The sequence below is a fragment of the Pseudopodoces humilis genome, chromosome 3 (genome assembly GCF_049639895.1).
Source record: "Pseudopodoces humilis isolate 2021_Gansu_Grassland_sample_001 chromosome 3, ASM4963989v1, whole genome shotgun sequence".
NCBI lineage: Eukaryota > Metazoa > Chordata > Aves > Passeriformes > Paridae > Pseudopodoces > Pseudopodoces humilis.
In genome coordinates, this window is record NC_142202.1 from 10,895,646 (window position 1) to 10,919,383 (window position 23,738).

General features: G+C 48.0%; 1 protein-coding gene across 2 annotated transcripts; it reads left to right on the top strand.

Annotated features, from left to right (window-relative positions):
• ARHGEF33 (Rho guanine nucleotide exchange factor 33) lies at nt 1–22,903 on the top strand. 2 transcript variants are annotated; one of them, XM_088053382.1, is made up of 15 exons: nt 1–22; nt 3,334–3,383; nt 8,791–8,955; nt 10,548–10,669; nt 11,512–11,654; nt 12,668–12,727; nt 13,338–13,553; nt 14,164–14,293; nt 15,009–15,141; nt 15,931–16,014; nt 16,767–16,850; nt 17,586–17,734; nt 18,598–18,783; nt 20,464–21,217; nt 22,766–22,903. In XM_088053382.1, exons 1-15 carry the CDS (start codon nt 1–3, stop codon nt 22,901–22,903), a joined length of 2,436 nt encoding a protein of 811 aa, XP_087909508.1. The 2 variants fall into 2 exon arrangements, with proteins under 2 accessions (XP_087909508.1, XP_087909509.1); XM_088053383.1 differs by having other exon boundaries at nt 18,625–18,783.
• The last annotated feature ends 835 nt before the right edge of the window (nt 22,904–23,738 follow it).

The following is a 23,738-nucleotide window of genomic DNA, read 5'->3' on the forward strand; positions in this document are numbered from 1 at the left end:
ATGGACACAAACAAACACGAAGGTAAAGCATCCTCTTATTTCACTTCTTGCTAGTATGAAAGACAGCAAGAGAGAAATGTGTTCTCATAGGACCTGGCCACCAGCCAGGCTCCTGAGAGCACCTCTCAGCCATGGCAGCTGTGGGCAAATGTTCAGTACTTTCAGTTTCTTAGAAATACTTGGGGGTTGATGTTTTTATCTCCTATTTTAGAATCACCTCCGTCTCCTCTCTGGAAAATAGTCCTATGGCATATGTAATGTCCAGCGTGGGAAGTCATTCCTTTTCTTGCCTCATGCCTCACTTCTGCTTTAGGATGTAGAAAGACTTCTCACTGTTCAAAGCTGTATTTTACATGAGGGTGCTGTGATGATGATCTGCTTTCCTCCCCCATGTGCTTTGTAGCAAGGGGCTTTTGTTCATATCAGTGCCACAACCCAGATATCTGCACCAATCCCAGTCTTGCAAGCACCAAGATGTATCCAGGCCATATTGCTTGCATGCAATCAGTTCTTGCTAAGGTTGGCTGCATTCTAAAAAGTCTGCAAAGCTCAAATCCAGGGTTTTAGTGGTTACTGACTTCTTTCAGAGGAATGTGGTGCTTGCTTTCCACCTCGAACCCATTGTGCTTTGCCTTGCCACCTCAGAGGCACTGTGTCCATATGGTGAGGAGCTCTTGGAACTACGAGCAGGGGGAGCAGCTCTAGGAGTGTCCACAGATGTCAGCTCAGGAGAGAGACTGGGCCACCTCTTTCCCTTTGAAAGGTGTTTGGTGGTGCCAGTATTCATGGCATAATTAACAGAAAAGTTAATTTCTCTATTATTATGATTATTCTAATTTGATGAAATTAGGTCTGTGTACCTAGGCCCTTATACTACAGCAGGCTGAAAAGGAAATTAACTCAGGGATTTTTTCCAATTAATTGGTATGCCCTCATGGGCTGCAGATGTTCACCACAGAAATTGGGAGATAACCACAAAGTCCCTTGTTTCCCACAGTGAGACTGTGAGGGGCCTCCCCTGCTCCAGCTCTTTGCAGTGACATTATAGAAATGATCTGGGTTTTTACTGGGTACATTCAGAGAGGGCTCATGGCAAAGGCGGGAGGTAAAGTCACAGCAGCAGTGATCCCCTCCCCACTTCTGGTCTTGCTCAGGAGCAGTTCTTTTAGTATATCCAAGGACATTACAGACTGATCCACAATCAAATCCACATGAAAGATCCCTACAGATTTCTGCAGGACATGGGTCAGGCCCTCTGTGTTATGTATCAGATTGAAAGATACCCAAAGAAAATTTGAGGAGGCTCTTCTGTGCTGTGCTGTGCTTCTACCTGACTCCTCCAGTCTTTCACAGAGCTCAGCATTCAATACACCCACCCATGTTGTAAAAACAGCATCCCCTTGTCCTCCCAGCACCTGGTTTGTGTTGTACTATTAATTCAGGAGCTCTTGCTCGCTTTGGGTCAGTCCTTACTATGCCACAGCAAGAGCCCAACAGAACTGGCACGGGCCCCAGTTTCCATGCTTCAGGAGAGTCACTGTACACACAGCCTCAGCTCCAGGCATCATGAGAAAGCTTCAGGTCAAAGGTTGGTTCCTAATTCATGTGGTTGCAGACACTGGAAAAAACAAACAAACAAACAAAAAAAAAAACCTGGAAAAAAAGAACCAGAAAGGCCAAAGCTGAAGATGAAAACCACCTGTAATTTAAAAGTTGAAATGTGAGACTTGGTGCAGGGTGGCTGATGAGTTCTGACCCCAAACAGCTGGCAGTTTATCTAGTTATTTCTCCCAGTCAGCCTGCTGCTTCTTGTTTTCCCTAGGAAGCATGGGAGGATATTCCCCAGAGGGTCAGTGTCTGACCCAGCTACTCAACCCCACAGCTGAGAGAGCCACTAGTGCAGGCAGGAAGTGGCACATGAGCAGAGAGGAGCACACAGCCTCTCTGCCTCTCCCTTCTGAAAGCCATTGGGGAATTTGCTCAAGTTCCTTTGAATCAGGACAAATCCTAGAGACCAGAACAGGGCCATTTCATAGGTGTCCTTGTTGGTAACCCACATTCCCCCTCAGGGGTAAAGATACCAGAATGTGGCTATGCCTTGTATAGCTCTGACTTCCAGACTTCAGCTTTCCACTGGCTGACTGTGCAGAGTCCTCCCTGCATGCATTTCCAGCCTCTGCAGGGCTGGATTTCTGTGCTCTTAAAGGCCCAGGTCGGAAAAGCACCAAGCATCTGCAGCCAGCACAGAAAGAAGGAGCTTGGCTTCCCCTGGAGTTGGGCACGGGGTTACTGGTTGTGTCCGTGACTTAACAGCACAGATGAGTGAGGCTGATCCTTGGAGGCAAGAGAAAACCCATCTTGTGAAGTGGCATTCCCAAGGGGAGGCAATCCAGATGAGGAACAGAATAGCATGGTGTTTTCTGGGAGTGAGATCCAGCCAGGGAACCCGATGGTGGAAATAACACAAGGGCCATTGGACTGCAACTGCCTCAAAGTGCAATGGCAACACAACCAGCGGTGATTTCTGTGATTTCTGTTGGACAACTGAAGGTTTCTGCACAAGGCAGTTGAACTACATGACCTTAAAAAGGTCCCTTCCAACTCAAATGATTCCATTATTCTAAGATTAATGCCTAGAGATAATGTCTCTGCAGTGTCCAAAATACTTCTGCAAAATAGATATAATCTTGTTCATCAGCTAAGTCTGTTTCAGCAATGTTAAGTTGTCCAAGATCAAGTGGGATCACCATACCACAAACCCCCAGGAATGACAAAACCAATGAAAAAGTGTAATTTTGGGAGGTTAGAAAGGACATGATTACTGCTTGGGCTGCACTGTGACAAAATATAACTTAAAATATACAGATAAGGTATTTTGCCTTTTGTAGAGGTAATAGAAATATGTACAGATATAGTAGAGGATAAAATTGACTGTTACAGTAGAGAAACAGATCATTAATGCTTCAGGACAAAAAGAAACTTTTTAACCTAAGACTGGTACACAGAAATAAACTTCACAGGGAGCAATTTAGTCCTAATTGAACATAGAAGCTTTCTCACTTCTTTGCATGGATCAACTCTGGCCAGACAGGACAGCAAATAAGGTGAATTTAACATCTGAATTTAGGTGAGTCATTTCTATTTCATAATTGCAGTTTATTTTACAAACTATATGGTGTTCAGACCTCCTAAAGCGAGACTTGAGTCCTTTAAAACTGATTTGTTCCTGTGGCGGGTTTAGTTCCTCAAGAGGGACCTCAAACCCTCTGTTCCAGTTATTTATAGCAGCCATTATAAGTCATTTTAATTGACTGAAGTTCTTTATTCCCACAGGAGGGACTGAAAGTGTGCCTGTGAGTACCCCTGCAACACAGATTTCCCAGGTAAAGATGAGCAAAATGCCCTAAATAACTCCAAGAGTTTAAAGAGTTACTAATATATAAGCAGTAGTTAAAAAGCTAAATTAAGTTGAAGGAAAAATGTAGGCATTCGCAAGGAACATGGCAACCAAAATGTGCACACTGCATGAATAAATCTTACACATCTTGGACCTCATCTTAAAAGACCTTTCAGTAAAATTTCTCTGCTCACAACCAGTTGTATTTAGAAAGGTGATTTGTGAGCACAGCTAATTAAGCAACTGACATCATTAGCACTAATTAGAGAATGTCAATTCACTGGGCTGGGGGGAGATTTCCTGACTGAGCTTCGATGAGCTTTCAGCAAACCTGATGAACTGTCCCAGGAGCAAGGATCTGTTGACTGACATGGGCCAGCGGTGTCTTATGCAGTAGGGGCCCAAGTCTTCTGTGGGGCTTTGGGTTGTCCTGGCACCCTCACAGCTCCTCAAACCATGGGGGGCTCTTGCCTGATAATCCAGAGCAGCCAGAGTGTTGAGTCTTTCTGCATGTCTTTGTCTGGCTTCCCAGCCAGAAGCTTGGAAACCCTGGTGATCAGTTCCTCCTGAGCTCTGTGCCCTGTCTTTGGGCTAACATTTTTGCTGCTATTGGACACCACAGATGCTGTAACTGTCTATTACTACAGCCCAGGGAGTATCCATCCTGTAAGATGCAGTTTCAGCCTTTCCACAGTGATGTTTCCTACGCATTTCCAGTCCGCAGGAAATGTGACAGAGTTCTAAGCACTTCAATCCCTGGTCTGGTTCAGTATGGAACCATAATCTGAGAGAGGAAACATACCCCTGAAGTGGAAATCCAGATTATTTGAGACCTCCCTTGTCACCATTGCAACACTAATGCCTGTAATTGCTTGCAAGTGCACCATGGCAAGTGCAGAGGCACCGCTTTCCATGAACTACCCAGCACTTCTGTCATCTCATCCTCTTTTCCCATCCAGACAGCTCCAAGGGCCCAGCCCAGTGGATCCAACATGCACGTGGGACTGTGTGCTGGAAACACCATGCACACATGCTGCTTTACAGCTGACACATGGGTACCTTAATGAATCCTTAAATGTCAGTCACCAGCTGGCTCTTCCCTTCTGCTTCAGCAAAGGCCCTGTGGACAATGCAGTTACCAAAAGGGACTGCACCAACGTGGAACAAGGGCTGATGAGTACCTGCAGCCCCCTTTAATACATTCATTGTTCTCTTCTGTACTCTGCTGCTCTGACTGTATTCCTACCTAGGAATGTATATCCTTGCCTAGGAATATATATGTCTTGTATACTCCTAGGACCAGCTTCTTTACCACTGTAAATCACTGCAGCTCTGCTGCTTTCCTGCTGTGAGGCACTGCAAGCCTTCCTAATGCTTGGCTGTAGGAGTGCTGCCCTTAAGCACAGGAGTTAGTAGCTGTTCTAAAAATTAGTTGTTTCCTGGTAAAAACATGCAGCATGCAACTCAGAAAAATCAGATCCAGGGTCTGTGTCAAACGCTGGACTTTGTGCCAGATTGATTTCAAGCAGTGTCCTTCTTTTGAGAGACACAATATCTATTTACTTCTTCAGACCAGCCCCAAAAGACGTGCAAAGTGATGGACAGTAGATAAGTTGGGGGAAGCACCACAGACACTACTCCTTCATGGCCACAGAAGGTTTTGCTCTTATCAAGGATATATTAATAATGGCAGAATTGTTTTGTGCAGTATTTCTTTATCATGAGCCTGTTTTCTACTGGTTTTGACAGGCTTCAGCTCAAGGTCCCAGACAGCAGGTCCTGTTCTAGTGTAAGGACTTAGGCAGCTGCGAAGGTCTGAAGGTGAAAATGGCCATCCCTTTGGAGACAGAGCCCTGGACAGCCTGGCCAGTGCTGGGGGAAACCTGTGGGAACACAGCTGCTCAGAGAAGCAAGGTCTCCTTCTCATGCTTTTAGTGGCAGCCAGGACAGTGACCCAGCTCACCAAGGCTCTGCTGCCCTCTTTCCATCCCACTCCTTCCTTCCATAAACCATCCTCATCTGCCATCCACAATCATCTTCCCTGGGCTGCCTCAAAGCCCAAAGCAAGCTTTAAGCTGCAAGGACAGTCATTATCTTTTACAAATGTCTCAAATTGCTGGCACCCACCAAGAGAGGGAGAAGACTGGAGTTTTGCTGCCTCGGGTCCAGGAAGCAGCATCAGCCCTGTGCAGCCTTTGTGAACAGCATGGTTTTTCCACACAGAGCTGAAAAACATCGGGGCAGCAGGTGAAATAGGAGTCATGGGGCCCAAGAAAGACATAACCTACTATGGCACTGGATGCCTCACTGCTTTGCTTTGTCAGATTTGAGGGCCACGCTCCAAAGGCAGATGGGTGCTGAAATCTGTACCTGGTAATAAATTATTTAGATGCCTAAATGCTTTTTTTGAGCAGTTCTTGGACAGGTTTGAAGGACTCCCTGTGACTGTGCAGATTCATTTATCCTCTAGGCATTAGTTCAGTTTAAGTTATTGTTTCCTAAATTCTGCAAGTGTTAAATTACATTAATTACAGTAATTACATTTACTCCCATGAATAAGTGAGCTGGGGCAACACATTACAGTTCAACTCTTGCTCTATTGGAAAATCTGCCTTTTATTGGTATATGTTGCACTTAGAAACTTTAGAAACACAGAGTTGACTTGACTTTGCAGAGGGTCACAAACCTATGAAGTACCTCTCTGGTCCTGTAGGCATAGGCCATTCCTGTGGAGACAGAGCCCTGTCACTTGGCTAAGACATGGGCAGGGCTTGATACTTCAGTGGCTTCCACCTGTTTTAACAGCTTATGGGATTTAAAGGATGATTTTCTACAGCTTGCTTTTAGAAATGAGCTCAAACTAAAATCCATAGCTACAGCATGCTTGGCAAGAGCTTAAAGATAACATGCTGTTCCTGTGCCACTTCACTTGATTTTGGGTCAACCCTGCATCCAATGCAACAAGAATGTATTTCCTCTCTATGCTATCCTGACCTGCTCAGGGTTTCAGCACTTCTTGTTCCATCATACAAGCTCTGTGGCTGGTTGGTGTTTCTGGCTGCATTCATCCCTCAAGCAGCAACACAAGGATGCATTTCAGTGTCTGAAACAGCCACTGCAATCTGCATGGGGCTGAGGAAGGATATATGGGGCAGGACGGACTCAGGCTGGGTTCTGGAGCACTGAGATGGACACACAAAGAAACTAAGCTAGCATTGTCACCACAAAAGCAGAGATTGGCCAACAGCAAATCCCAAAACAACAGGTCACTGTCTGCTCTTAGATGCAGAGGATATTTTGTCCAGCCTCTAATCCAAATCTTTCCTTTTGCTGGCTGACCTCTGCTTTCACAGAGTGTTTCGGTGCACATGGACACCAAAGTCTCTGCAGTGGTCCATTTTTGCTGCCTTGCAGTTTCTTACTCTGAAACCACAAGATCAGCAATGATTCCCATCCCTATACCATTCAAAGGATCTGTGTAGTTTATTTCCTTTCTGGAAGTATCTGAAGAGGAGATGGCCAAGCTTGTGGGCAGAAACATTTCATTTTTGGCTTATTCTCCCCAGACTATGTTATCTCCAGGGCCAGCTCCAGGACTGCTCCACTGCTAGCAAGACTTGGGGCTGTGATATCTCCATCCTGAAGCAGATCTCTAAAAGGGATAAGCATAGGTTAGAATGGAATAGCATATTCCAGTTGGAAGGGACATATCTGGCAAATCAACCCTTTTCACCTGGAGGGCAGTGTGTGATGCCCAGCCCTTATGCAGGCTGGCAGACAGACTGTGCCTTGGCCTTGTCAGCTCAGGGAGGAAGTGTGTCAAGCACCTGGGAGCAGGGATGGGAATATTAACATTTACAGTCACAGTACTTTATAGCCCTCCCTCCCCCTTCTCCAGGCACATATGTTAGGATGTCTGATGATGCCATGACCAACTGGGCTGAGATATCAGAAGCAGTGTGGTCACTGTCTGCCCTAAGCACCCCTCTAACCCTTCAGGCTACATTCACAGGTCACAAGGTGACACTGCGGCCAGGAGGGTTGGGGGAAAGGGCTGAGCCAAGGAGTCTGGAACTCCAGCTGGCTTGGGGACTTGAGTTGTCATCCTGATGAAGGAATATGTCCTCAGCCTCCTGCTCCCCTCTGCACTGTCCCAGTGCCTGTGGTTCCTGTCAGTCCCGCTCCCTCCTCCTACCCAGGCACTCTGGAAATGTGTGTCCAGCCAGATCAGAGTGGGGGCTGCGGGGCGAGCGCTGGGGTAGGAGTGGGGATGGCAGGCAGACATCCTCTGTAAAGACACTGCCAGTCTTGACCAGAGGAGGCTGGTGCATGCCATTGCCCCGAGGTATCGGAAGCCATCTCTGCTCCATTTGCAGGACTCAAGCGCCTGAGTTCCCGGGGTGGCTCTCCGCTTACCACCAGTGCTCCTGTTTTGGACTCAGTTTATAACCAGATGTTAGGCCGAATTTCTGTTGTAAAGGTAAAAACCTCTGTGCCGAAGCGCCTTGGGCCGCGACCTCGCTGTGGGCTTTGTGCAGGCAGGACGAGCGCCTCGCTCACAGCAGTGGGGGCAGAGTCCAGAGTCACCAGCCCGAGCTGCTCCCAAGAGGGTATTCCCTGCTTAGCCCTCTGCCAGCGCTGATCCCCCCTCACTGCCCACCTCCACACCTGCCTTGTCTGCATGCTGTGCCAGCCTGGCTTGCCCCAGTCCATCTCCTGCTTCACCCAGCTATCACTGGCTGCCTCCAGCTTAGGTAGTGAGCTCTTCCAGCAGCACCAGGGCCTCTAGGGACAGAAAATAGAGAGAGTGGGCACAGCGTCACTGTATGCCAGGGGAAAACCTCCTGTTCCCTCCCCAGCACAAGTTAGAGCTGCCTCCTTCCATGGAAAGGGCCCGTGGCAAAGGACAGAACTTCTCCACAGCCCTTGGAGAGCGAGGGGTTAGATCTGTGTGGGGAGAGTACCAGGCCCACGAGCAGGTGTGGGAGGAGGACTTGCTCAAATACAGACACGTTCTTGATTGCTCAGCTGCTTTGGAGATTAATAATCTGGCTGCTGTTATTGCAAACTTTCTCGGCACGTTTCAGGCTGTCCTCTCCTACTACAGGCTGACAGGCTGCAAACTGCCAGGGAGCCTGGAAAAACTCAAAAAAGTTTTTTAAAAAAGTCTAAGAAAGGGGCACATTGACTGCCCAAGACAAACACCTCCTACTCTGTACTGAGGCTGCAGCAGGGGCCAAACCTCTCCCCATGTTTCTCAGCCATGAAAGGAGGAGGAGAAAGAGGACAGCACCTTACAGGATGGGTTACACCCAGCCTTTGTGACCCTCGGGGACACAAACACCTGAGCTTGGGAGGAGGGACTGAACCCACCGTGTTTGTGGTTGCTGTAGTTGCAGGCATTAGCCTCTGAGCTGAAGGCGGGTTTCACAGAAGCAATGCAGGAGCTGTCACGGATCCAGCATGGAGAGTATGCCCTGGAAGAGAAGGTCAAGAGCTGCCGCTGTGCCATGGAAGAGAAGGTGGCTGAGATGAAGAATTCCCTCAACACATTCAAGGTAGGAGTGTGACCTGTGGGGAAACTGCATACATTCCACGTGAGAGCTTATGAGGCAGAGGCAAACATTCCCCTGCTTCCATTAACACTTCCTGTTTGCAAAGAAAAGGAGCTGGCAATTATTTTGGGTACACCTGGGATACTTCCTTTTGTGTCTCCCCTGACTGCTCCAACTCAAAAGTAACCCATACTCTGGCCTATTTAGCCTGCTTGACTGGCCATGAGGCAGTGCTGAGGGTTACCTGGGCACAAGCAGCCCTTGCTCTGGGCTGCACATGCCATGGGTTTATGGCTTGTTCATAAGCTACTGCTGGGCCACTGTCCCACACCTCTCCCTGGGTCAGGCCTCCTGCATTTCCTGCGAGAACCAAAGCCACTGGGGAGCAGCAAATTAACACAAAACCCTAAAGCCTTTTGAAGTCACATTTCCACACTGCTGGGAGGAAGTGCTGCCTGGTTTGATCTGGCCCAGGAGGATAAAGACAAAAGGCTGGAGAGACAGCCTAGCAAGAAGGCTTGATGTGGACTTTAGACCAGCCAGCGTGTCCATGCAGAAACTGGATGACGAGGCAGGCAGAGGAACTCTTTTATTGTTCTTATCGCAAATTTTCCCCCTGGGGTTTTGCTGAGTCAATAATACCTTGTAAAGTTAAAGAGGGCTGCTTACTGAAAAAGCCCATTACTAACCCTGTGACAGGGAGACAGATGGCACCAAGCAAAAGGAGCTCTTGGTGCCAACAAAAAGGGCAAGGGCGTATGGGAAAGATCTCAGAGCAACCAGACACAGGGTTATCTAGGACATTGTCATAGGGGAAAAGGGGATTCAAAATGCAGATACAAATAATTATGCAAGCAACAGAAGGGGCAAAGACTGCTGTCCCCCTGCCTCATGCCCATGGTGGCTATTCAAACACTGGGCTCCCAGTGAAGCCACCTCCTTGCCTGGGGAAAATCCTTTGGTTTGCATGAAACTGTTGAGTATTTCTCCTCAATCCTGCTGCTCATGTTCATGAAACCTGCAGGAACTTCATGCATCAGAGATCTACATCTGAGAAAGCCTTGGCTGAAATGGCTTGAGGGAGGATGGACAGGGAGGATATGGAGGGCCTCATTTCCTTAGGAAACCAGGCTAAAAGGGCAGATCCATGGCCTGACTGGAAAAAGTTTATACACGAGTGCTCACACTGGGATCTGAACCAAGTGCAACATGTGAATACACATGCTGGAAAACTGCAGAGGGAAACGTGCTCCCTAAGGTCCACCTCCAAATGCCATTAAGGGCAGGAGCCCCAGTGCTTTCGACTGGTGGTGGGTGAAGCCCTGAGTCTCATCTCCCACCAGTGCCTCGATCATGTGGCACCACACTGGCTTGGGCAAGCTGTCTGTAGAATTAAGGATCACCACATTGTGCCACGTTGTTCATGGCATGTGTGACACATCCTGGACTTGCAAAGGAAGAGCCTCAAATCACAGAACCACTCCCTCCCCACAGCACCCTGAAGCACCTTTTGTGCACACCAGCCAGCATTCAGAGCTGTGCCACCTAAGGCTGATGGGCACCCTGGGAATGCTGTGCTTTTGCCTGTTTCTCAGGAGGAGCTCAGCGATGCCAAGTCAATGATTGAAGAAATCAGTGCCAAGCAGGAGGAAATGCAACAGAAAATTGAGCAGCTGCAGCAAGAGAAGCGGCGGGAATCACGGAAAATGAAAGCTAAGTAAGGGCCCAAAGCCCAGGGTGCTGAAAATGCTAATTAGCAGTGGTGTCCATTTTGTTCCTTTCTGTATAGCATCATTTCTTATTTTTTTTCCTGGCTGGACATGTGTATCAACCCTGTTTATGATCGGAAATGCTTCAGTTCACCCCAGGCTTTTAGACACACACCCCACAGAGCAAAGACAGAAGAAAAATGCTAACACCTCACTGGGATTCCAACAGAAAAACAGCCCGCAGCAGCTCCCTGGGGAACCAGGGCCTGGCAAAACAGAGACCCACTAAAGACGTGCTGGGGCTGTTGAAAGTCAGAAGCCTCCACCATTCAGATAACAGCACTGCAATTTCCCATTCCAAGCTTGCAGGACTCAATGGGCTCCTGATGGTGCAGTCATGCTCTGCTTTCCTGCCACCAGCTTTCTCTCCTCTTAGCAGAGTCAGAGAATGTTTGCACACTGCTGGGCCACACTGATGCTGTGATGAAGTAGATGGTTGTCCAGCTTGGTCCTAATTAGCCTCCTTCTGAAAACAGAGTTTTGCTCATGAGTCTATACAGCTGCCTTGATGCAAACACTGCAAATCTAGGCTAGCCCCTCAGCTAATTAAGCTATTTAATTAGATGAAATATGCTCTGCAAAAGAATAGATCTGAAATAACCTTCTCCTATAGCCAGTGGAAGTTATTTCCAGAACATTGTTCATGAACTGCCAATTCCATCAAAGCCAGCTCCTTTCCTAGTGTCTGCTAGAGTTGTCCTATTTCTGACAGTGTTGGCCACAAAAGTAATGTAGGAGCTTCACCTGTAGCATTCAGACTTTCCAACCACCTCGTTCTTTGTGTTTGCAGAAGAGCACAGAAGGATGACCACGGGTCACAGACAGTGCCAACACCTCTCCAGGGCAGCCCATTTCGGTCCATCAACCTTCCAGAACCTGTGCTGATTAATGAAGATTTTACGAGTCTTTTACACAATGTGACGTATGAAAAAGGTAGGAAAGAGAACAGGCCAATGCAGTGCCTTCCTCAGGGAAAATAAAAAATCAGAAAAAGATCACTGGGGTAACCAGGGTTCAGGAAGTATTTGCTTTGGGAATGCTGTCTCAACAGCCATTTCTTGCCTCCTCCAAGGAGAGGGATGCAAGCTGGATCTTCATTCCTGTAGTGTCAGTAGCAGAGATACAGAACCAAATAGAGACTGTTGATAAAAATCCTGGGTTTGTTTCTGCGTGAGGGAGGAGGGCACAGGAAGGAGGATCACACCTTGATGGGGAAAACACTGTCAGACACTTGGAAGTTGGAATCAGAGAAAAGGTGATGGACCAGAACCTTTCATTTTAAAATTAAGTTTGGGGGTCTAAACTGGGCTATCACTCTCTTGCTGTTCAGATAGGAAGATAATAAAAACATATTCAGTTAAAATGTCAACAGAGGCAGAGATTAGATGAAAACCATCTGAAAACCAAATGCGCTGTGTTTTATCTGTTTTGCTCACAGTCGTGGCCCTCCTCTGCCCTACACCCTGAGGTGGTGTGTTAGCCCTCTCCCTCACATCCCTCTTGCACAGCCACCTTTCTCATCCACTTCTCCCATTGCTCCTTTCTGTCCAGTCTCATCCCTCTGCTCTTCAATATGCTCCTTTCCACTCAAAATGGCAGCCCTGTCTCTGTGTCAGGTCTCCATCATCTTTGCTCTGTGTGGGGTATCTTCTATCCAACATGCACCTACATGCCAGGAGAAGCCAAGACTGCTCACATTCCTCTGCAGTCACACAGCACTGAGCACAGCAGGGACCTCACATCATCTGCCTGCAAGTGCTACTGAAACGCAGACTGTGACAAGAGCACAGCAGTAAAGATCCTCCCTACTGGAGAGTCCAAAAGGGGTGTTTTCATAGCAAAACTGTGAAAGACTAGAGGATTTAACCCTACTGACAGGGCCTGGCAGGAAGAAGCAAGCTCTACAGTTGCCCTCTGTTGCTAAAGTTCCCTTTGTTCTTCAACAGTGTCTGACACCAGGATCATGCCCATGGGAGAAGGAGGTGTGAAAGTCATAGCAGGCCCAGGTAAGAAAATATCAAACATCAGAGGACAGCAGGACAGTAATTCAATTAGAGTGCTTGCCTTACTGCACTGAAGAAATGCTTTCAGGGAAGGCATTTCACAGGGATGTCTTTCACTCTGCCATGTACCTCCATTTTCCTATCTGCAGTTGAGATATGAGGGCAAACCTATGTCCCTGAAGTGTCTCTGATGGTCAGTGCCAAGGATTTGGCAGAGAAAACCTTTCTGCTGTTGCTTTCATGGATTCTAAGTGCTTTTGCATAAAGGAAGAATTGAAGCTTCCTGATGTGACAAATAGTGAGAGCACCACTTTTCCCACTTGGGAAGAGATGGTGTTTTTCTTCTCTAACATTTGTCTAATTTTGGATCTTATTTGGCTTGAAAATAAACACTGGAAGAGTGCAAACCTTGTTCTGCTGAAGAGCTCACCAACTTCACTTCCTTTGTAAATTAACTCTACAAGGCTACAGCCCTTGTGAAGCACAAAAAATGCTCCAAATTCACCTTCCAGTGCTTCAAATGGATGGAAACACAGCCTAGCTGCCTGCTGCAGCGAAACCTGTCAGAGAGATGCTGAGATGTCAGAGTCCATAGACCTGTTTCTCATTGCAGGAGCAGCCATAGACACAGATGACAGCCTCAAGCCTTCCCTGGCAACAGAGGGGCAGTCGAAAATGCATCTGCCATCAACAGTATGGAAGCAGCCCAAGGACACCAAGGACTGGGGAGATGAATACATTTCCAAAGAGCAGCCAGAGAGAGGGAAAGACATGGGCCAAAGCAGATACAGCTCAGCAGACAACATAATATGTGAACCCTCTTTGGCTGGTAAGGAGTAGAAAACTCTGGCTAGAAAGGCTCAAAGCTGCTGTGAGCTGGCTGGTGATCAGCATCCATGGAGGGAGACACACAAAGCCAGTTTCTGCTGCTGGGGGGAATCTCTCAGGGCCTCACACTCCAAGACCTCTGGCCTTTGTATTTGTTGGGCTGTGTGACTGACAGAACCACTTTGTACTCAGGACACCCTTCTCCTTTCCAAGACCTGTCAGGTTCAGAGTACTGATGGGATTGCAGCAGTGGAGTTGCTTAAGTGGGTGAAAAACACAACTTCTCATTCTGCAGGGGTTCTTCAGGATGGGAAACCCGGATATGAATTGTTTTGCTTTTGCATGCTTGTTTTGTTATTCTTAGAAAAATTTGGTATTCATAAAGGGAAACACATCTGCTTTGGAGCTTTCTTAGCAAACTGGGGCTCTGGTCATGTCTGGGGCATGCTGTAGCATCAGGGCGGAGTTTTTCACTTTGGGGAAAGAAGACACAAAAAGATATCACTTTTAAACAAGTTTCTCCTTTCATGATCACTTCACCAGTCTAACATGCAGCTATCCTTGAGGTCAGTATTTTCTCATTTTTAAATTTAACCATTATCTTCTGGAAGCCAAAAGGCAGAACATCGCCTTGGAGCTGCTGGAGTCAGAAAGGAAGTACGTCATCAACCTTTCCCTAATCCTGAAGATCAAGGCCACACTGCAAGGGCCAGATGTGAAAAGAAGCACCAAAGAGAGAAGGTATTTGAAATAATATGCTCTCCGTGTTTGGGGGAGTTTTCTTCAGTCAATATTACTTTTGCATTATCCCCTCACACACTTTTCTTACATCCACACAGAGATCTTTGAACACTTGTAGTTGAAAACTGGAGGTACTGGGAGAGTTTTGCAGTCATTTAAGATGTTCCTGCCTGTCCTTTGCATCTTGTCCACCATCTTCATTCTGATTCTGGGTGAAATCAATGTGAAGTGGCAGAAAGGCAGTAGCATATTTTGACCAGCTCTGCATCAGTGAGCTGTCTCATGAAAGGGCCTGACAAATGGGACATCATGGAAAGCTGGGGATCTCTCCTCCAAGCTCTCAGGGGGATGGCTCAGGACCATGGTCCTGCATCATCAGCCACAGCAGCATTGCCTGGGGCTTTTTAGTGCTGCTAATTCTGATCAGCTACTCAATGCGTTGCAAGGAAAGCCTAAGGAGCTTTCCAAACACTTTATTAATAGCCAGCTGGTGAGGGAACTTGCATGTGCACAGCAGCCAAAACAGCCTCCAATGCAGCCAGGATTCCAAGCACAAGAGTTAATAACACCTGCAAAACGATAGCAATAATAGGTGTAGTCAATAATACATGTGCAAGGCTGTGCTGACCACTCAGGAATGCCCACTCCAGCAGGACTCACTTACTAGAGATGAGGTTTTGCTCTGTGTAACCAGTCTGATTTGGTCTCCCATCAGCTTTTTCCCCAACTCTTTGCGGTTCCTGGTGCAGCAGCATGTGGATTTACTGCACGCTCTCCAGGAACGAGTCCTGAGCTGGCCACGACAAGGAATCCTAGGAGACATCTTCCTGAAGCTGACAAATGATGAGGTATGTTAAAGACCTCTCTAGAATCTTCTGTCATGATTCATGATGTTTTGTTGAGGCACAGGTGGACAGAGACACCTTGCAGCAGACAGGCTGTGCAGCTGTGGCCTGAAGGGTAAGGCCTTTCAGCAAGCCCCCTTGGAGCACAGTCCTGGGGCATGGCAGCCCCTCTGTTGTTCAGGGATCCCACATGCCAGACCCACCTGTGGGCAAGCAGCCTCATAGCACACCTCCATAAACTACATGAGACCCAGACCTGCTTGCAGGAGCCACATGTGAGCCTAGACAGCTTGAATGGCTGTATTTCCAGTGAGGGTGTGAAAAGTGAGTGCTTCTGATGCTCCCCTGTCCCCATACACCTTGCTCAGAGTTCTGACAAGCAGGTGGACAGGCAGAGGCCCACATGATTTGTTGCACCCACTTCTGTTGCCCTGGTGAGCAGCAAGGATGTGTAAAAACTCACCTGATACTTTGTAAATTTTAAAGTCTTTTATAATGCTCTAATAAAAATAAAATAATTTTATAATTTTTAAGTCTTAGATAAGAAGAGCTTCTTACTGCCCAGCCTCTCTACCCCTCCCCACCTGCAGTATAGCTTTACACACTGTGCTCAACAGCTGAACACATCTTATTAAACAGACTTTCCTGAGAAGTTCCAAGCCCTGAAGGAGCAAAACAGCAGTTCTGCTGCACTGATGACCTTCCAACAGTGATGGTGGGGAATCAACAGTTTGGCTGGCTCTGTGACCAAAAATCTCTGTTAAGTTTGTTTGTTCTTTTCTCTTTTGTAAGAATAATTTTCTGGACTACTACGTTGCTTACCTGAGGGACCTGCCAGAATGCATCTCTCTGATCCATGTGGTGATCCTGAAGGAGGTAAGCTTCCTGCCTGCCTCCCAGACACCTCATGGCAACATGCAAGCCTGGATCTCTTCCTGTTATGCCTACCCATGACAGGACTCTCCTGCCAATCCACTTGTTCTGTTTCCTGGAGGTTGCCGTGGCTGACCGGCACCTACAAAAGGCAGCTTTAACACCTTCCTCGCTGTCTGAAACCAAAGCTGCTTTTCTGCTGTGCCATGAAACACTATCTCAGATTAAACCTCCCAAAAGCTTGTCTACACACATGACCTTTTCCAGGAACTGTCTCCTGAAAAATGGAGGACTCATCCAAACAGAGGGATCAAGACCTTTATAGAGAAAGGAGTCTTCACTTTCAGCTTCAGCTATTTGGTCCTGGATTCTTGGTTTAAACTTGGAAAGTTAAATAAAAAAAGTAGTCTAAAGTGCAATAACTGAATCACATTCGCTTGCTTCCAAGGTATTTTAATTTAGAAGTCATATCATTTTGTTCAATTAATTTGAGCCTAAACTAAGAACTTCATTCTGAACAACAGTGTCTTCTGGGGGTTTCTTCTGGGAAACTTAACTAGTGCACTTTCAACCTGCCTCCCTACTTAATTAGGCTGAGTGTCCCTAGTAGATAATCCCCAACCTAAATGCCTGGTGTGCCCCTGTGAACTGTTGTAACTCCTTACAGCATAACTATTCATTAAACCACAGAACCATCTGGAAGCAGACATGTTTTATGGGTGGAAAAGACTCTTAAGTCTCTTTCTCTGTTGCAGGTAGAAGAAGAAATCAAGTCTGATCTCTACATTCTGTTCTTTCACATAGTCCAGCGAATCCCTGAATACCTTATTCATCTGCAGGTAGGGCCCCAGGATAGAAACTGTGTTGTTGAACTCTTATCACATTAGGTGACACTTAACTCAGAGCTGGTATTTGGGCCTCTACAGGTACAGGGTCCTGACAAAACCCAGAGGGCTCTTTGAAGAAAAAAACAAAACAAAAAAAACTTTGAAAGGGAAAGCCAGCTAGCAATATCTTAAGTTGCGTCTTTTTCACATGAGGCTTGTTTATATTTGCCAATTTCTCCAGCTGACCTGACAGAAACACAGCTTTTGTCCCCCGGGAAGCCAAAGGCTCTGCTGTCTGCTGCTCTGGGAAAACAGGAGGCCAGAGATGGGACACATCTGAGAGGGCTCCTAGGGCCCAACAACGGGTCCTACAGAGGGATGGCTGATAAAGAGTTCTGGTTCACAGAAGGCTTATCTGAACTGTACTGAAACATTTCAGACAAGGCAAATACACAGAAAGCAAGCCGTAGAAAATCAGAACATTGGTTTATTCAGCCAAAGCTAAACTCAACCAGTGCATCACCTGTACATCCAATGACTACATTTACAGTGGCCCCTTGTGCATTTGCACTGGACTATGGGAGGCAGGCCCCATCCAAGTCCCTCAGAAACTCACTGTGCCTAGAAAAGCTCCCCCAGGGCAGTGCCTTGAGCACTCCAGAGTCCTAATCCATGGTTCCAATAGTGCCTTCTCCCCAGAAAGGCTCAGGACAGCCTCCAAACAGCCTGCTCTCCTCTGTGCCTCAGAATGTCCTGAAGTTCACGGAGCAAGAGCACCCCGACTATTACCTGCTGCTGGTGTGTGTGCAGCGCCTCCGGGTTTTCATCTCACACTACAGCCTCCTCTTCCAATGCAATGAAGACTTGCTGATACAGAAGAGGAAAAAGCTGAAGAAGTAAGCAGAACATCAGCTTATTCTCTCTGTCACCGGGGAAGGGAGGGGTGGGGGTAGCCTGGCAAACAGGGAGTTTAGGTCCAGGCAAGATTAACAGGCACACTGCTCTGTTGAAATAAAACAAAGCCCTTTGCACCTGAATGCTGGAGAAGAACAACTACTGGCATTTGCCCTCCAAACTGGGGTCAGATTTAGGGTGGGCCCTTCTGCCTAACTCTGACAGCGAAAGAAAAATCACTTCTAAATCCTTCTAAACATAGCAGCCACATGTTTCATGGGATCATTTGATTTGTTAAGCTGGTGGCAAAGTCACTCCCCACTGGGAAAACACAGAGGGATTTAGGTCTGGCAGCTCCAGGCCGTGGTGAGGGTGAGGACTGTTTCCCTTATGGGCTGAGACTCCAAAAGAATGGTGGTATTTTACTGGGGGAGGAGGCGGGAGAAACAAAAGCCTCCCGTAACCTGTTTGAGATTAACTATGACAGAAATTACCCTGAATGTAGATTTTCAAGTTGCAGTTCAGAACAATTCCTTGAAATCAAGGCTTTTTACTAGAATCAGAATCTGGTTGTCTTTGCTCCTTGTGATGATTTACCTGAGGAGTAGGACAAGATGAAATTTCAAGGGAAGCTTCCAAGTATGGAGGGTGGTAAAGGGCTGGAGCAGATTGCTGGGGAGGGACTGCTATCAGGAGAGGTGTTGAGAACACCACAGAAAGCAGGATGCCCTGCTGGCTGGAGCAGACTAGGTGGAACAGGCTCTTCCTTGGGGTGGGCAGAGGTGAACGGGAATATTAAGGTCCCTCCCAGTCCTGTTTTCTGTGATTCTACACGCTCGTGCTCATTCCCTGCCTTATTTCTTAGCCCGACGATGGATTTCTCCTCCCTCAGGTCATCCCTGGTGAAGCTGTACAAAGGTCTCACCTCCCAGTGTACAAGCCAGGAGGTTTCTCCAACACCCAGTGCAGCATCAATGCGGGACAGTGGGATCCATACTGAAGAGGCCATACAGTCATTCCCAGCAGCACCTTCCTCTGGCACAACCACCCCGTAAGCCTGTTGTCCTCATGGGCAGCTTTAGAGTAGGCTGAAAACTCTCCTCACACACACCATGCCAGTGACACCAGGCAGCTACAGGCTGTCATTGCCAAAAGCACTCCCTGTATTTGGATAGAGAGATGAAGGGCTGGCTCCATCCTGCTATCCCCCACTGTGTGGTTTACAAGCAGGGAATGTTCCAGAGCTCTACCCAGGGCTGCCTGCTAAGGCAGTACATCAGGGAGGACATGAATTTGTTTAGGCCTGACAGTGGTGTGCACAGCAACACCCTGCATTATTCACTGTCAGCATTACTAGAGCTGGGAAACAGGACCAAGATCTCAGAGCAGGGAAAGAAATACTTTTCCATACAGCACATAATGGAATTATGTGATTCACTATCACAAGATACAAGTAAAAAGTGGGTTCAAAAAGACACAAGACTAAGTCAAGACAGGGCTACTGGTAGCACCTGGAAATCTTCACAGAATCACAAAAGATTCTGAGTTGGAAATTACAAGAATCATGGAGTCCAACTCCTGGCCCCACACAGAACCATCCTCGAGAGTCACACCAAGTGTCTGAGAGCGTTGTCCAAACACTTCTTCAGCTCTGTCAGGCTTGGTGCTGTGACCACTACCCTGAGGAGCCTGTGCAGTGCCCAACCACCCTCTGGGTGAAAAACCTTTTCCTGATATCCAACCTAAACCTCCCCTGACACAATTTCAGGCCATTCCCTCTGGTCCTGTCACTGGTCACCAGGGAGAAGAGATCAGTGCCTGCCCCTCTGCTGTCCCTCATGAGGAAGCTGCAAACTACAGTGAGATCTCCCCTCAGTCTCCTCCAGGCTGAACAGACCAAGTGCCCTCAGCTACTTCTCATATGGTTCCCCTTTGGCCATTTCCAGCCTGACAGGTGCCAAATGAGATGATGATCAGAGAAGCATGCTAGACTTACCTTTATTCTTATGCCAGTAATTTGTGGCTATCGTGCTTTCTTAACTCATTTGATACTAACAAGAGTTTGGCTGCATCATTCCCAGTCCCCCTCTGTTAGTAATGTTGTAGATCAGTCCTTAGCCTCCTCCTCCCCAGACTGCCCAAGCCAATCTCCCTCCCACAGACAGCTTGCTCCAGCCCTCCACCTTGGTAGCCTCAGCTGGCACCACCTCCACATGCATCCTGAACTGAAGACTCAGCTGGAACACAAGGAGGGCAGGAGCCCTCCAACTACTCCTGACACATTTTGGGGACAGAGTCACCTTACCCAAGAGAGAAACCCAGTCCACCTGAAAAGACAACCAGACCACAGGAAAGTGAGGCACAGCTACATTACAGTGAGAGAAGGAAAGTTAAAATCTAAAATGCAGATGAACAGGAGAGAGAGATGGAGCAGTTGGCTTCTCATCTCAGTTTCTATTCATTTCATGCTGCAGAGTACAAAGGTCAGCCATAGTTACTGGATAAGCAGCTCTGTCTCTCCAAGTTTGGTCCTCCTAACTAGCCAGACAGTTTCTGTAAGAGACACCTCTGTTACTGTTCTCCAAGACAGGAGAGAATCTTTTGGCCATAAAATCAACACAATAGAGCTGGGGAAGTGAAGGGGTGGAGGGGATTTGTCATGTGTCTCTGTCATCCTTTAGTATTCCACTTCCGTCTGTTTTTTTGTTTTGTTTTGTTTTTTATTTTTAAGGCATTTGATGCCGCAGATGAAGAAACCCCAGCCAGCCGTGATGGAGAACATCCAGGCTGTAAAGCCCCCTGACTGGGAGATGGAAAGCAGAAAACACGAGAGGCCAGAGAACATCCTTGCCTCCTCTCAGCTGACAGAGCAGGAACTTAAGGCCTTGACAGCCCCCTTGCAATCCATCCCCGAAATGGAGTACGAAGCGCCACCGGCTGATGCGGTGGGGAACACCGAGAGAGCCATCAGAACCTCTGTGGAACTGCTGCAGGATGCCAGGAACTTTGCACCAAGCTATGAAGAGTTTGACTACCCTGGGGAGGTTTTCACCATGCCAGGCCCCTACGAAGATGACACCTTCCAAAACCTTGCTCTCTTTGAGAACTGCTCCCCGGCCTCTTCCGAGTCCAGCTTGGATATTTGCTTCCTTAGGCCTGTGAACTTCACCTCAGAACCGGAGAGGACAGACCATGCCTTGCAGCCACTGCCTAAGAGCTGCACTCCCGTGAGCAGCAGCACCTACAAGCGTGAGATGTTCCACAGCAAAGGGAAGCAGCTGAGCAGGTCCCTGAAGGAGCTGCCGCGGAGCGCGGAGGGCGTGAGCACCAGACTCTACAGCACGCGGAGCAGCAGCGGGAGCCGTCTGCAGCAGAAGCAGGACAGGAATGTTCAGCCTCACATGATCTCAGCCTCATCTCGAAGCTCCCAAAGGAGCTACTTCCCCCCACAGAGAGGAGCGGGTGAAAAACCGAGCTTTTTGGAAGTAAGGAGGCTTAAATAGGAGGAGGAAAAAAAAAAAAAGGCACATGGTGGTGCAGCAGCAGCAGGAGAAAGATCTGAGATACAGTTAGAGTAGAACACATCAAAACAGCTTTCAACACATTCCAAGTCCTCAACCGCATGTACATGCCCAAGGGAGGGACAAGACAACTCGTTTTCACACACATCTTCCCCAGGGACAAGCACGGGGTTGAGGTGCACAGCTGGCTGAGCTAGAACACCCTTGAGACAAGGTAGCCTCTTGTGTGTCTCCACCTGTCACCAAGCTTCCTCCCCAGGTGAATGTTCTGAGCAGGTCACAAAGTTTACACAAAGCTGTTCAAAATTAGTGCTGTGGTTGGCACCCAGTTTAAACAGGTGCCTTTCCACCTGCTGTGAGGAGTGCTGGGTAAGTCATGCCGGTGTAAACCAGCATGACTTGGCCAAGCTCAGCCCATTTACACCAGCAGGGATCTGGTCCATAGGTTTTGTTTCACCTGTATTTGTTGCCTGGATTGTGCAGACCCATGCCAAAGTCTGTGTGAGAGCAGTCAGAGTCCAGCAACTGTGTCCCTCAGGTGGGACATGGCAAACAGCATGGTAACCCTTCAGGGACACCAGGTCCTGCAGGAGCAATGTTTCTGTAGTTTGCAGTGGCTGTTCAGAGTCAGCTTTGGGCTGTCACAGCCAAGGGTACTCTGAGGTGCTTAGATAGGAGGCTGTAGATACAGATGATGATGGGAGGTAGGTTCCAACAGCCTGACTGAAAAGGCAGCAAGGAAACTTCAAAAGAGAAGGAAAAAGAAGCCTAGTGAGTGAAGGAGGTGGTAGAGGGTTGAACAGGGGAGATGAGCCGTGGGGACACAGCCACCCCAGAGAAAGAGGCCTATGAGTTCTTTGGCACTCACTTGCACAGAACTATGGCCCACAGCAGGGTGCAGATGTGGAGCTTGTCTAGAACTGCAAGACATGTTCTCCCCCACAGTGCAAAGGAAATCACCATGGCAGTGGTGGGCAGAATTGGAGAAAAGGGTCTTGTCCAGAGTCTTGCTGAGAGGAGCTTGGCACTCTCCTGAAAGAGGGACAGATCTTTTAGTAGCACATTTACCACAAGGTGTGTGTGCTAATGAACCTTTTGCCCCACAGATATAAAACCATGCAGCAGCAGAGCCAGCAGAAGAGATTTTCATACTTTACCACAGCTCCAAAGCCTGATGCCTCCCTGCCCTAGGGGAGAAAGGAGAGGGTGGGAAGTTCTTCCAATTGCCCAAGCTGGCTTGCTCCCTCACTGGCAAAAGAAGCTAGTGAGCTTTCCCTAAACAAAAAGCTTAGCAAGAAAGGCTCCAGTTCCCTCTAACAGTGCTTATCCTTCTACTCCTCTGTCACTGCCTCAGCCTTAGAGCCAGCAACAAGCTCTCTGCAGAGGTACCAGTGTTGTTTCCCAGCCTTGTCAGCACCTCCTGATCCACCAGGTCCCTCCTAGCACAGAAGTAGAGAAGGGAACAAGAATGTGAGGTTGCAAATGCTGGTTAAATTGTCTTTTCCCTTTTAGGAGCTCCATGCAGAAGACAACACCAGGTTCTGCCAGAAGGATGACAATGAGCAAACATCCTTCAGCGACCACAACCCGCGGCACGAGCCCAAGGGGGGGTTCCGGAGCTCCTTCCGCAAGCTCTTCAAAAAGAAATAAGCAGCCCCAAGAAAGGCAGGCCACAGCCAAAGCACAGCAGTGCTTCCCCAGGTCCCCGAGGGTGGAGACAGACAGCAAGGCCCCAGGATCCCCTGACTAACACAGAGGGTGGAGGGTGGGGGAGAGGAGACTCTCACAACTGCCTTATAAATGCATCCTGCTCTTCCTAGCACAGGGCAGGGCCAGGCTTTGGGATGCGGTGGAGCTCAACCAGCAGGTCCAATAAGCACAGGAACTTGCTAGCTTTCATCCCTACCTGACTGAACTTCCCTCAGATTTGGAAAGCTTTGGCCAACCCCTAGTATCTTCTCCTCCCCCTCATCCCCCAAAACTGCTTCATTTGCCATGCATCTTTGCTGCTTCTTCAAGGCAGGTCTTATTTGGGCTCACCCACAACAGAAAGGTTACCTTTGCAGCCCTGGCATCCTGGCCAGAAGTCTAAAATTCCCTTCTTTCTTCTACTTTCCAAAAAAAATACACCATCAAAGATGTATTCCAGGAGGCCAGCTCGCATTACCCAGGTGGTTTGAGAGGGTCTAAGAAGCATCAGCTGAAGCACCTGAGCATTGCACTGCCTAATCAGCAACATCCTTTCTTTTGGACTTCCATCACTCGCCAAAATGCCATTTCACCTTTTATGTGAATGCAGTTTTCCTGAATTGTTTCCTGCTGTAGGAATCACTGCTTCTGCTCTCAGAATCGCCTGTGTCTCCAGGCAGGTGATGAAGGCTGGGCCCAGGGCCTGCCAGAAGAGACAGACTCTTCTCCACCTTATCCCCAGTGTGGATCAATGCAGATGCTGGTAGTGCCAAAGTGTCCTGGCTCCTGGTCTGTA

Excerpts from the sequence above, each read along its gene's own strand:
- ARHGEF33 (XM_088053382.1), top strand. The coding sequence starts at position 1 with ATGGACACAAACAAACACGAAG. Across the intron at positions 12,728-13,337 it reads GAAAGTCATAGCAGGCCCAG|GAGCAGCCATAGACACAGAT; the intron begins GTAAGAAAATAT and ends TTCTCATTGCAG. Across the intron at positions 17,735-18,597 it reads AAGAGGAAAAAGCTGAAGAA|CCCGACGATGGATTTCTCCT; the intron begins GTAAGCAGAACA and ends CTTATTTCTTAG.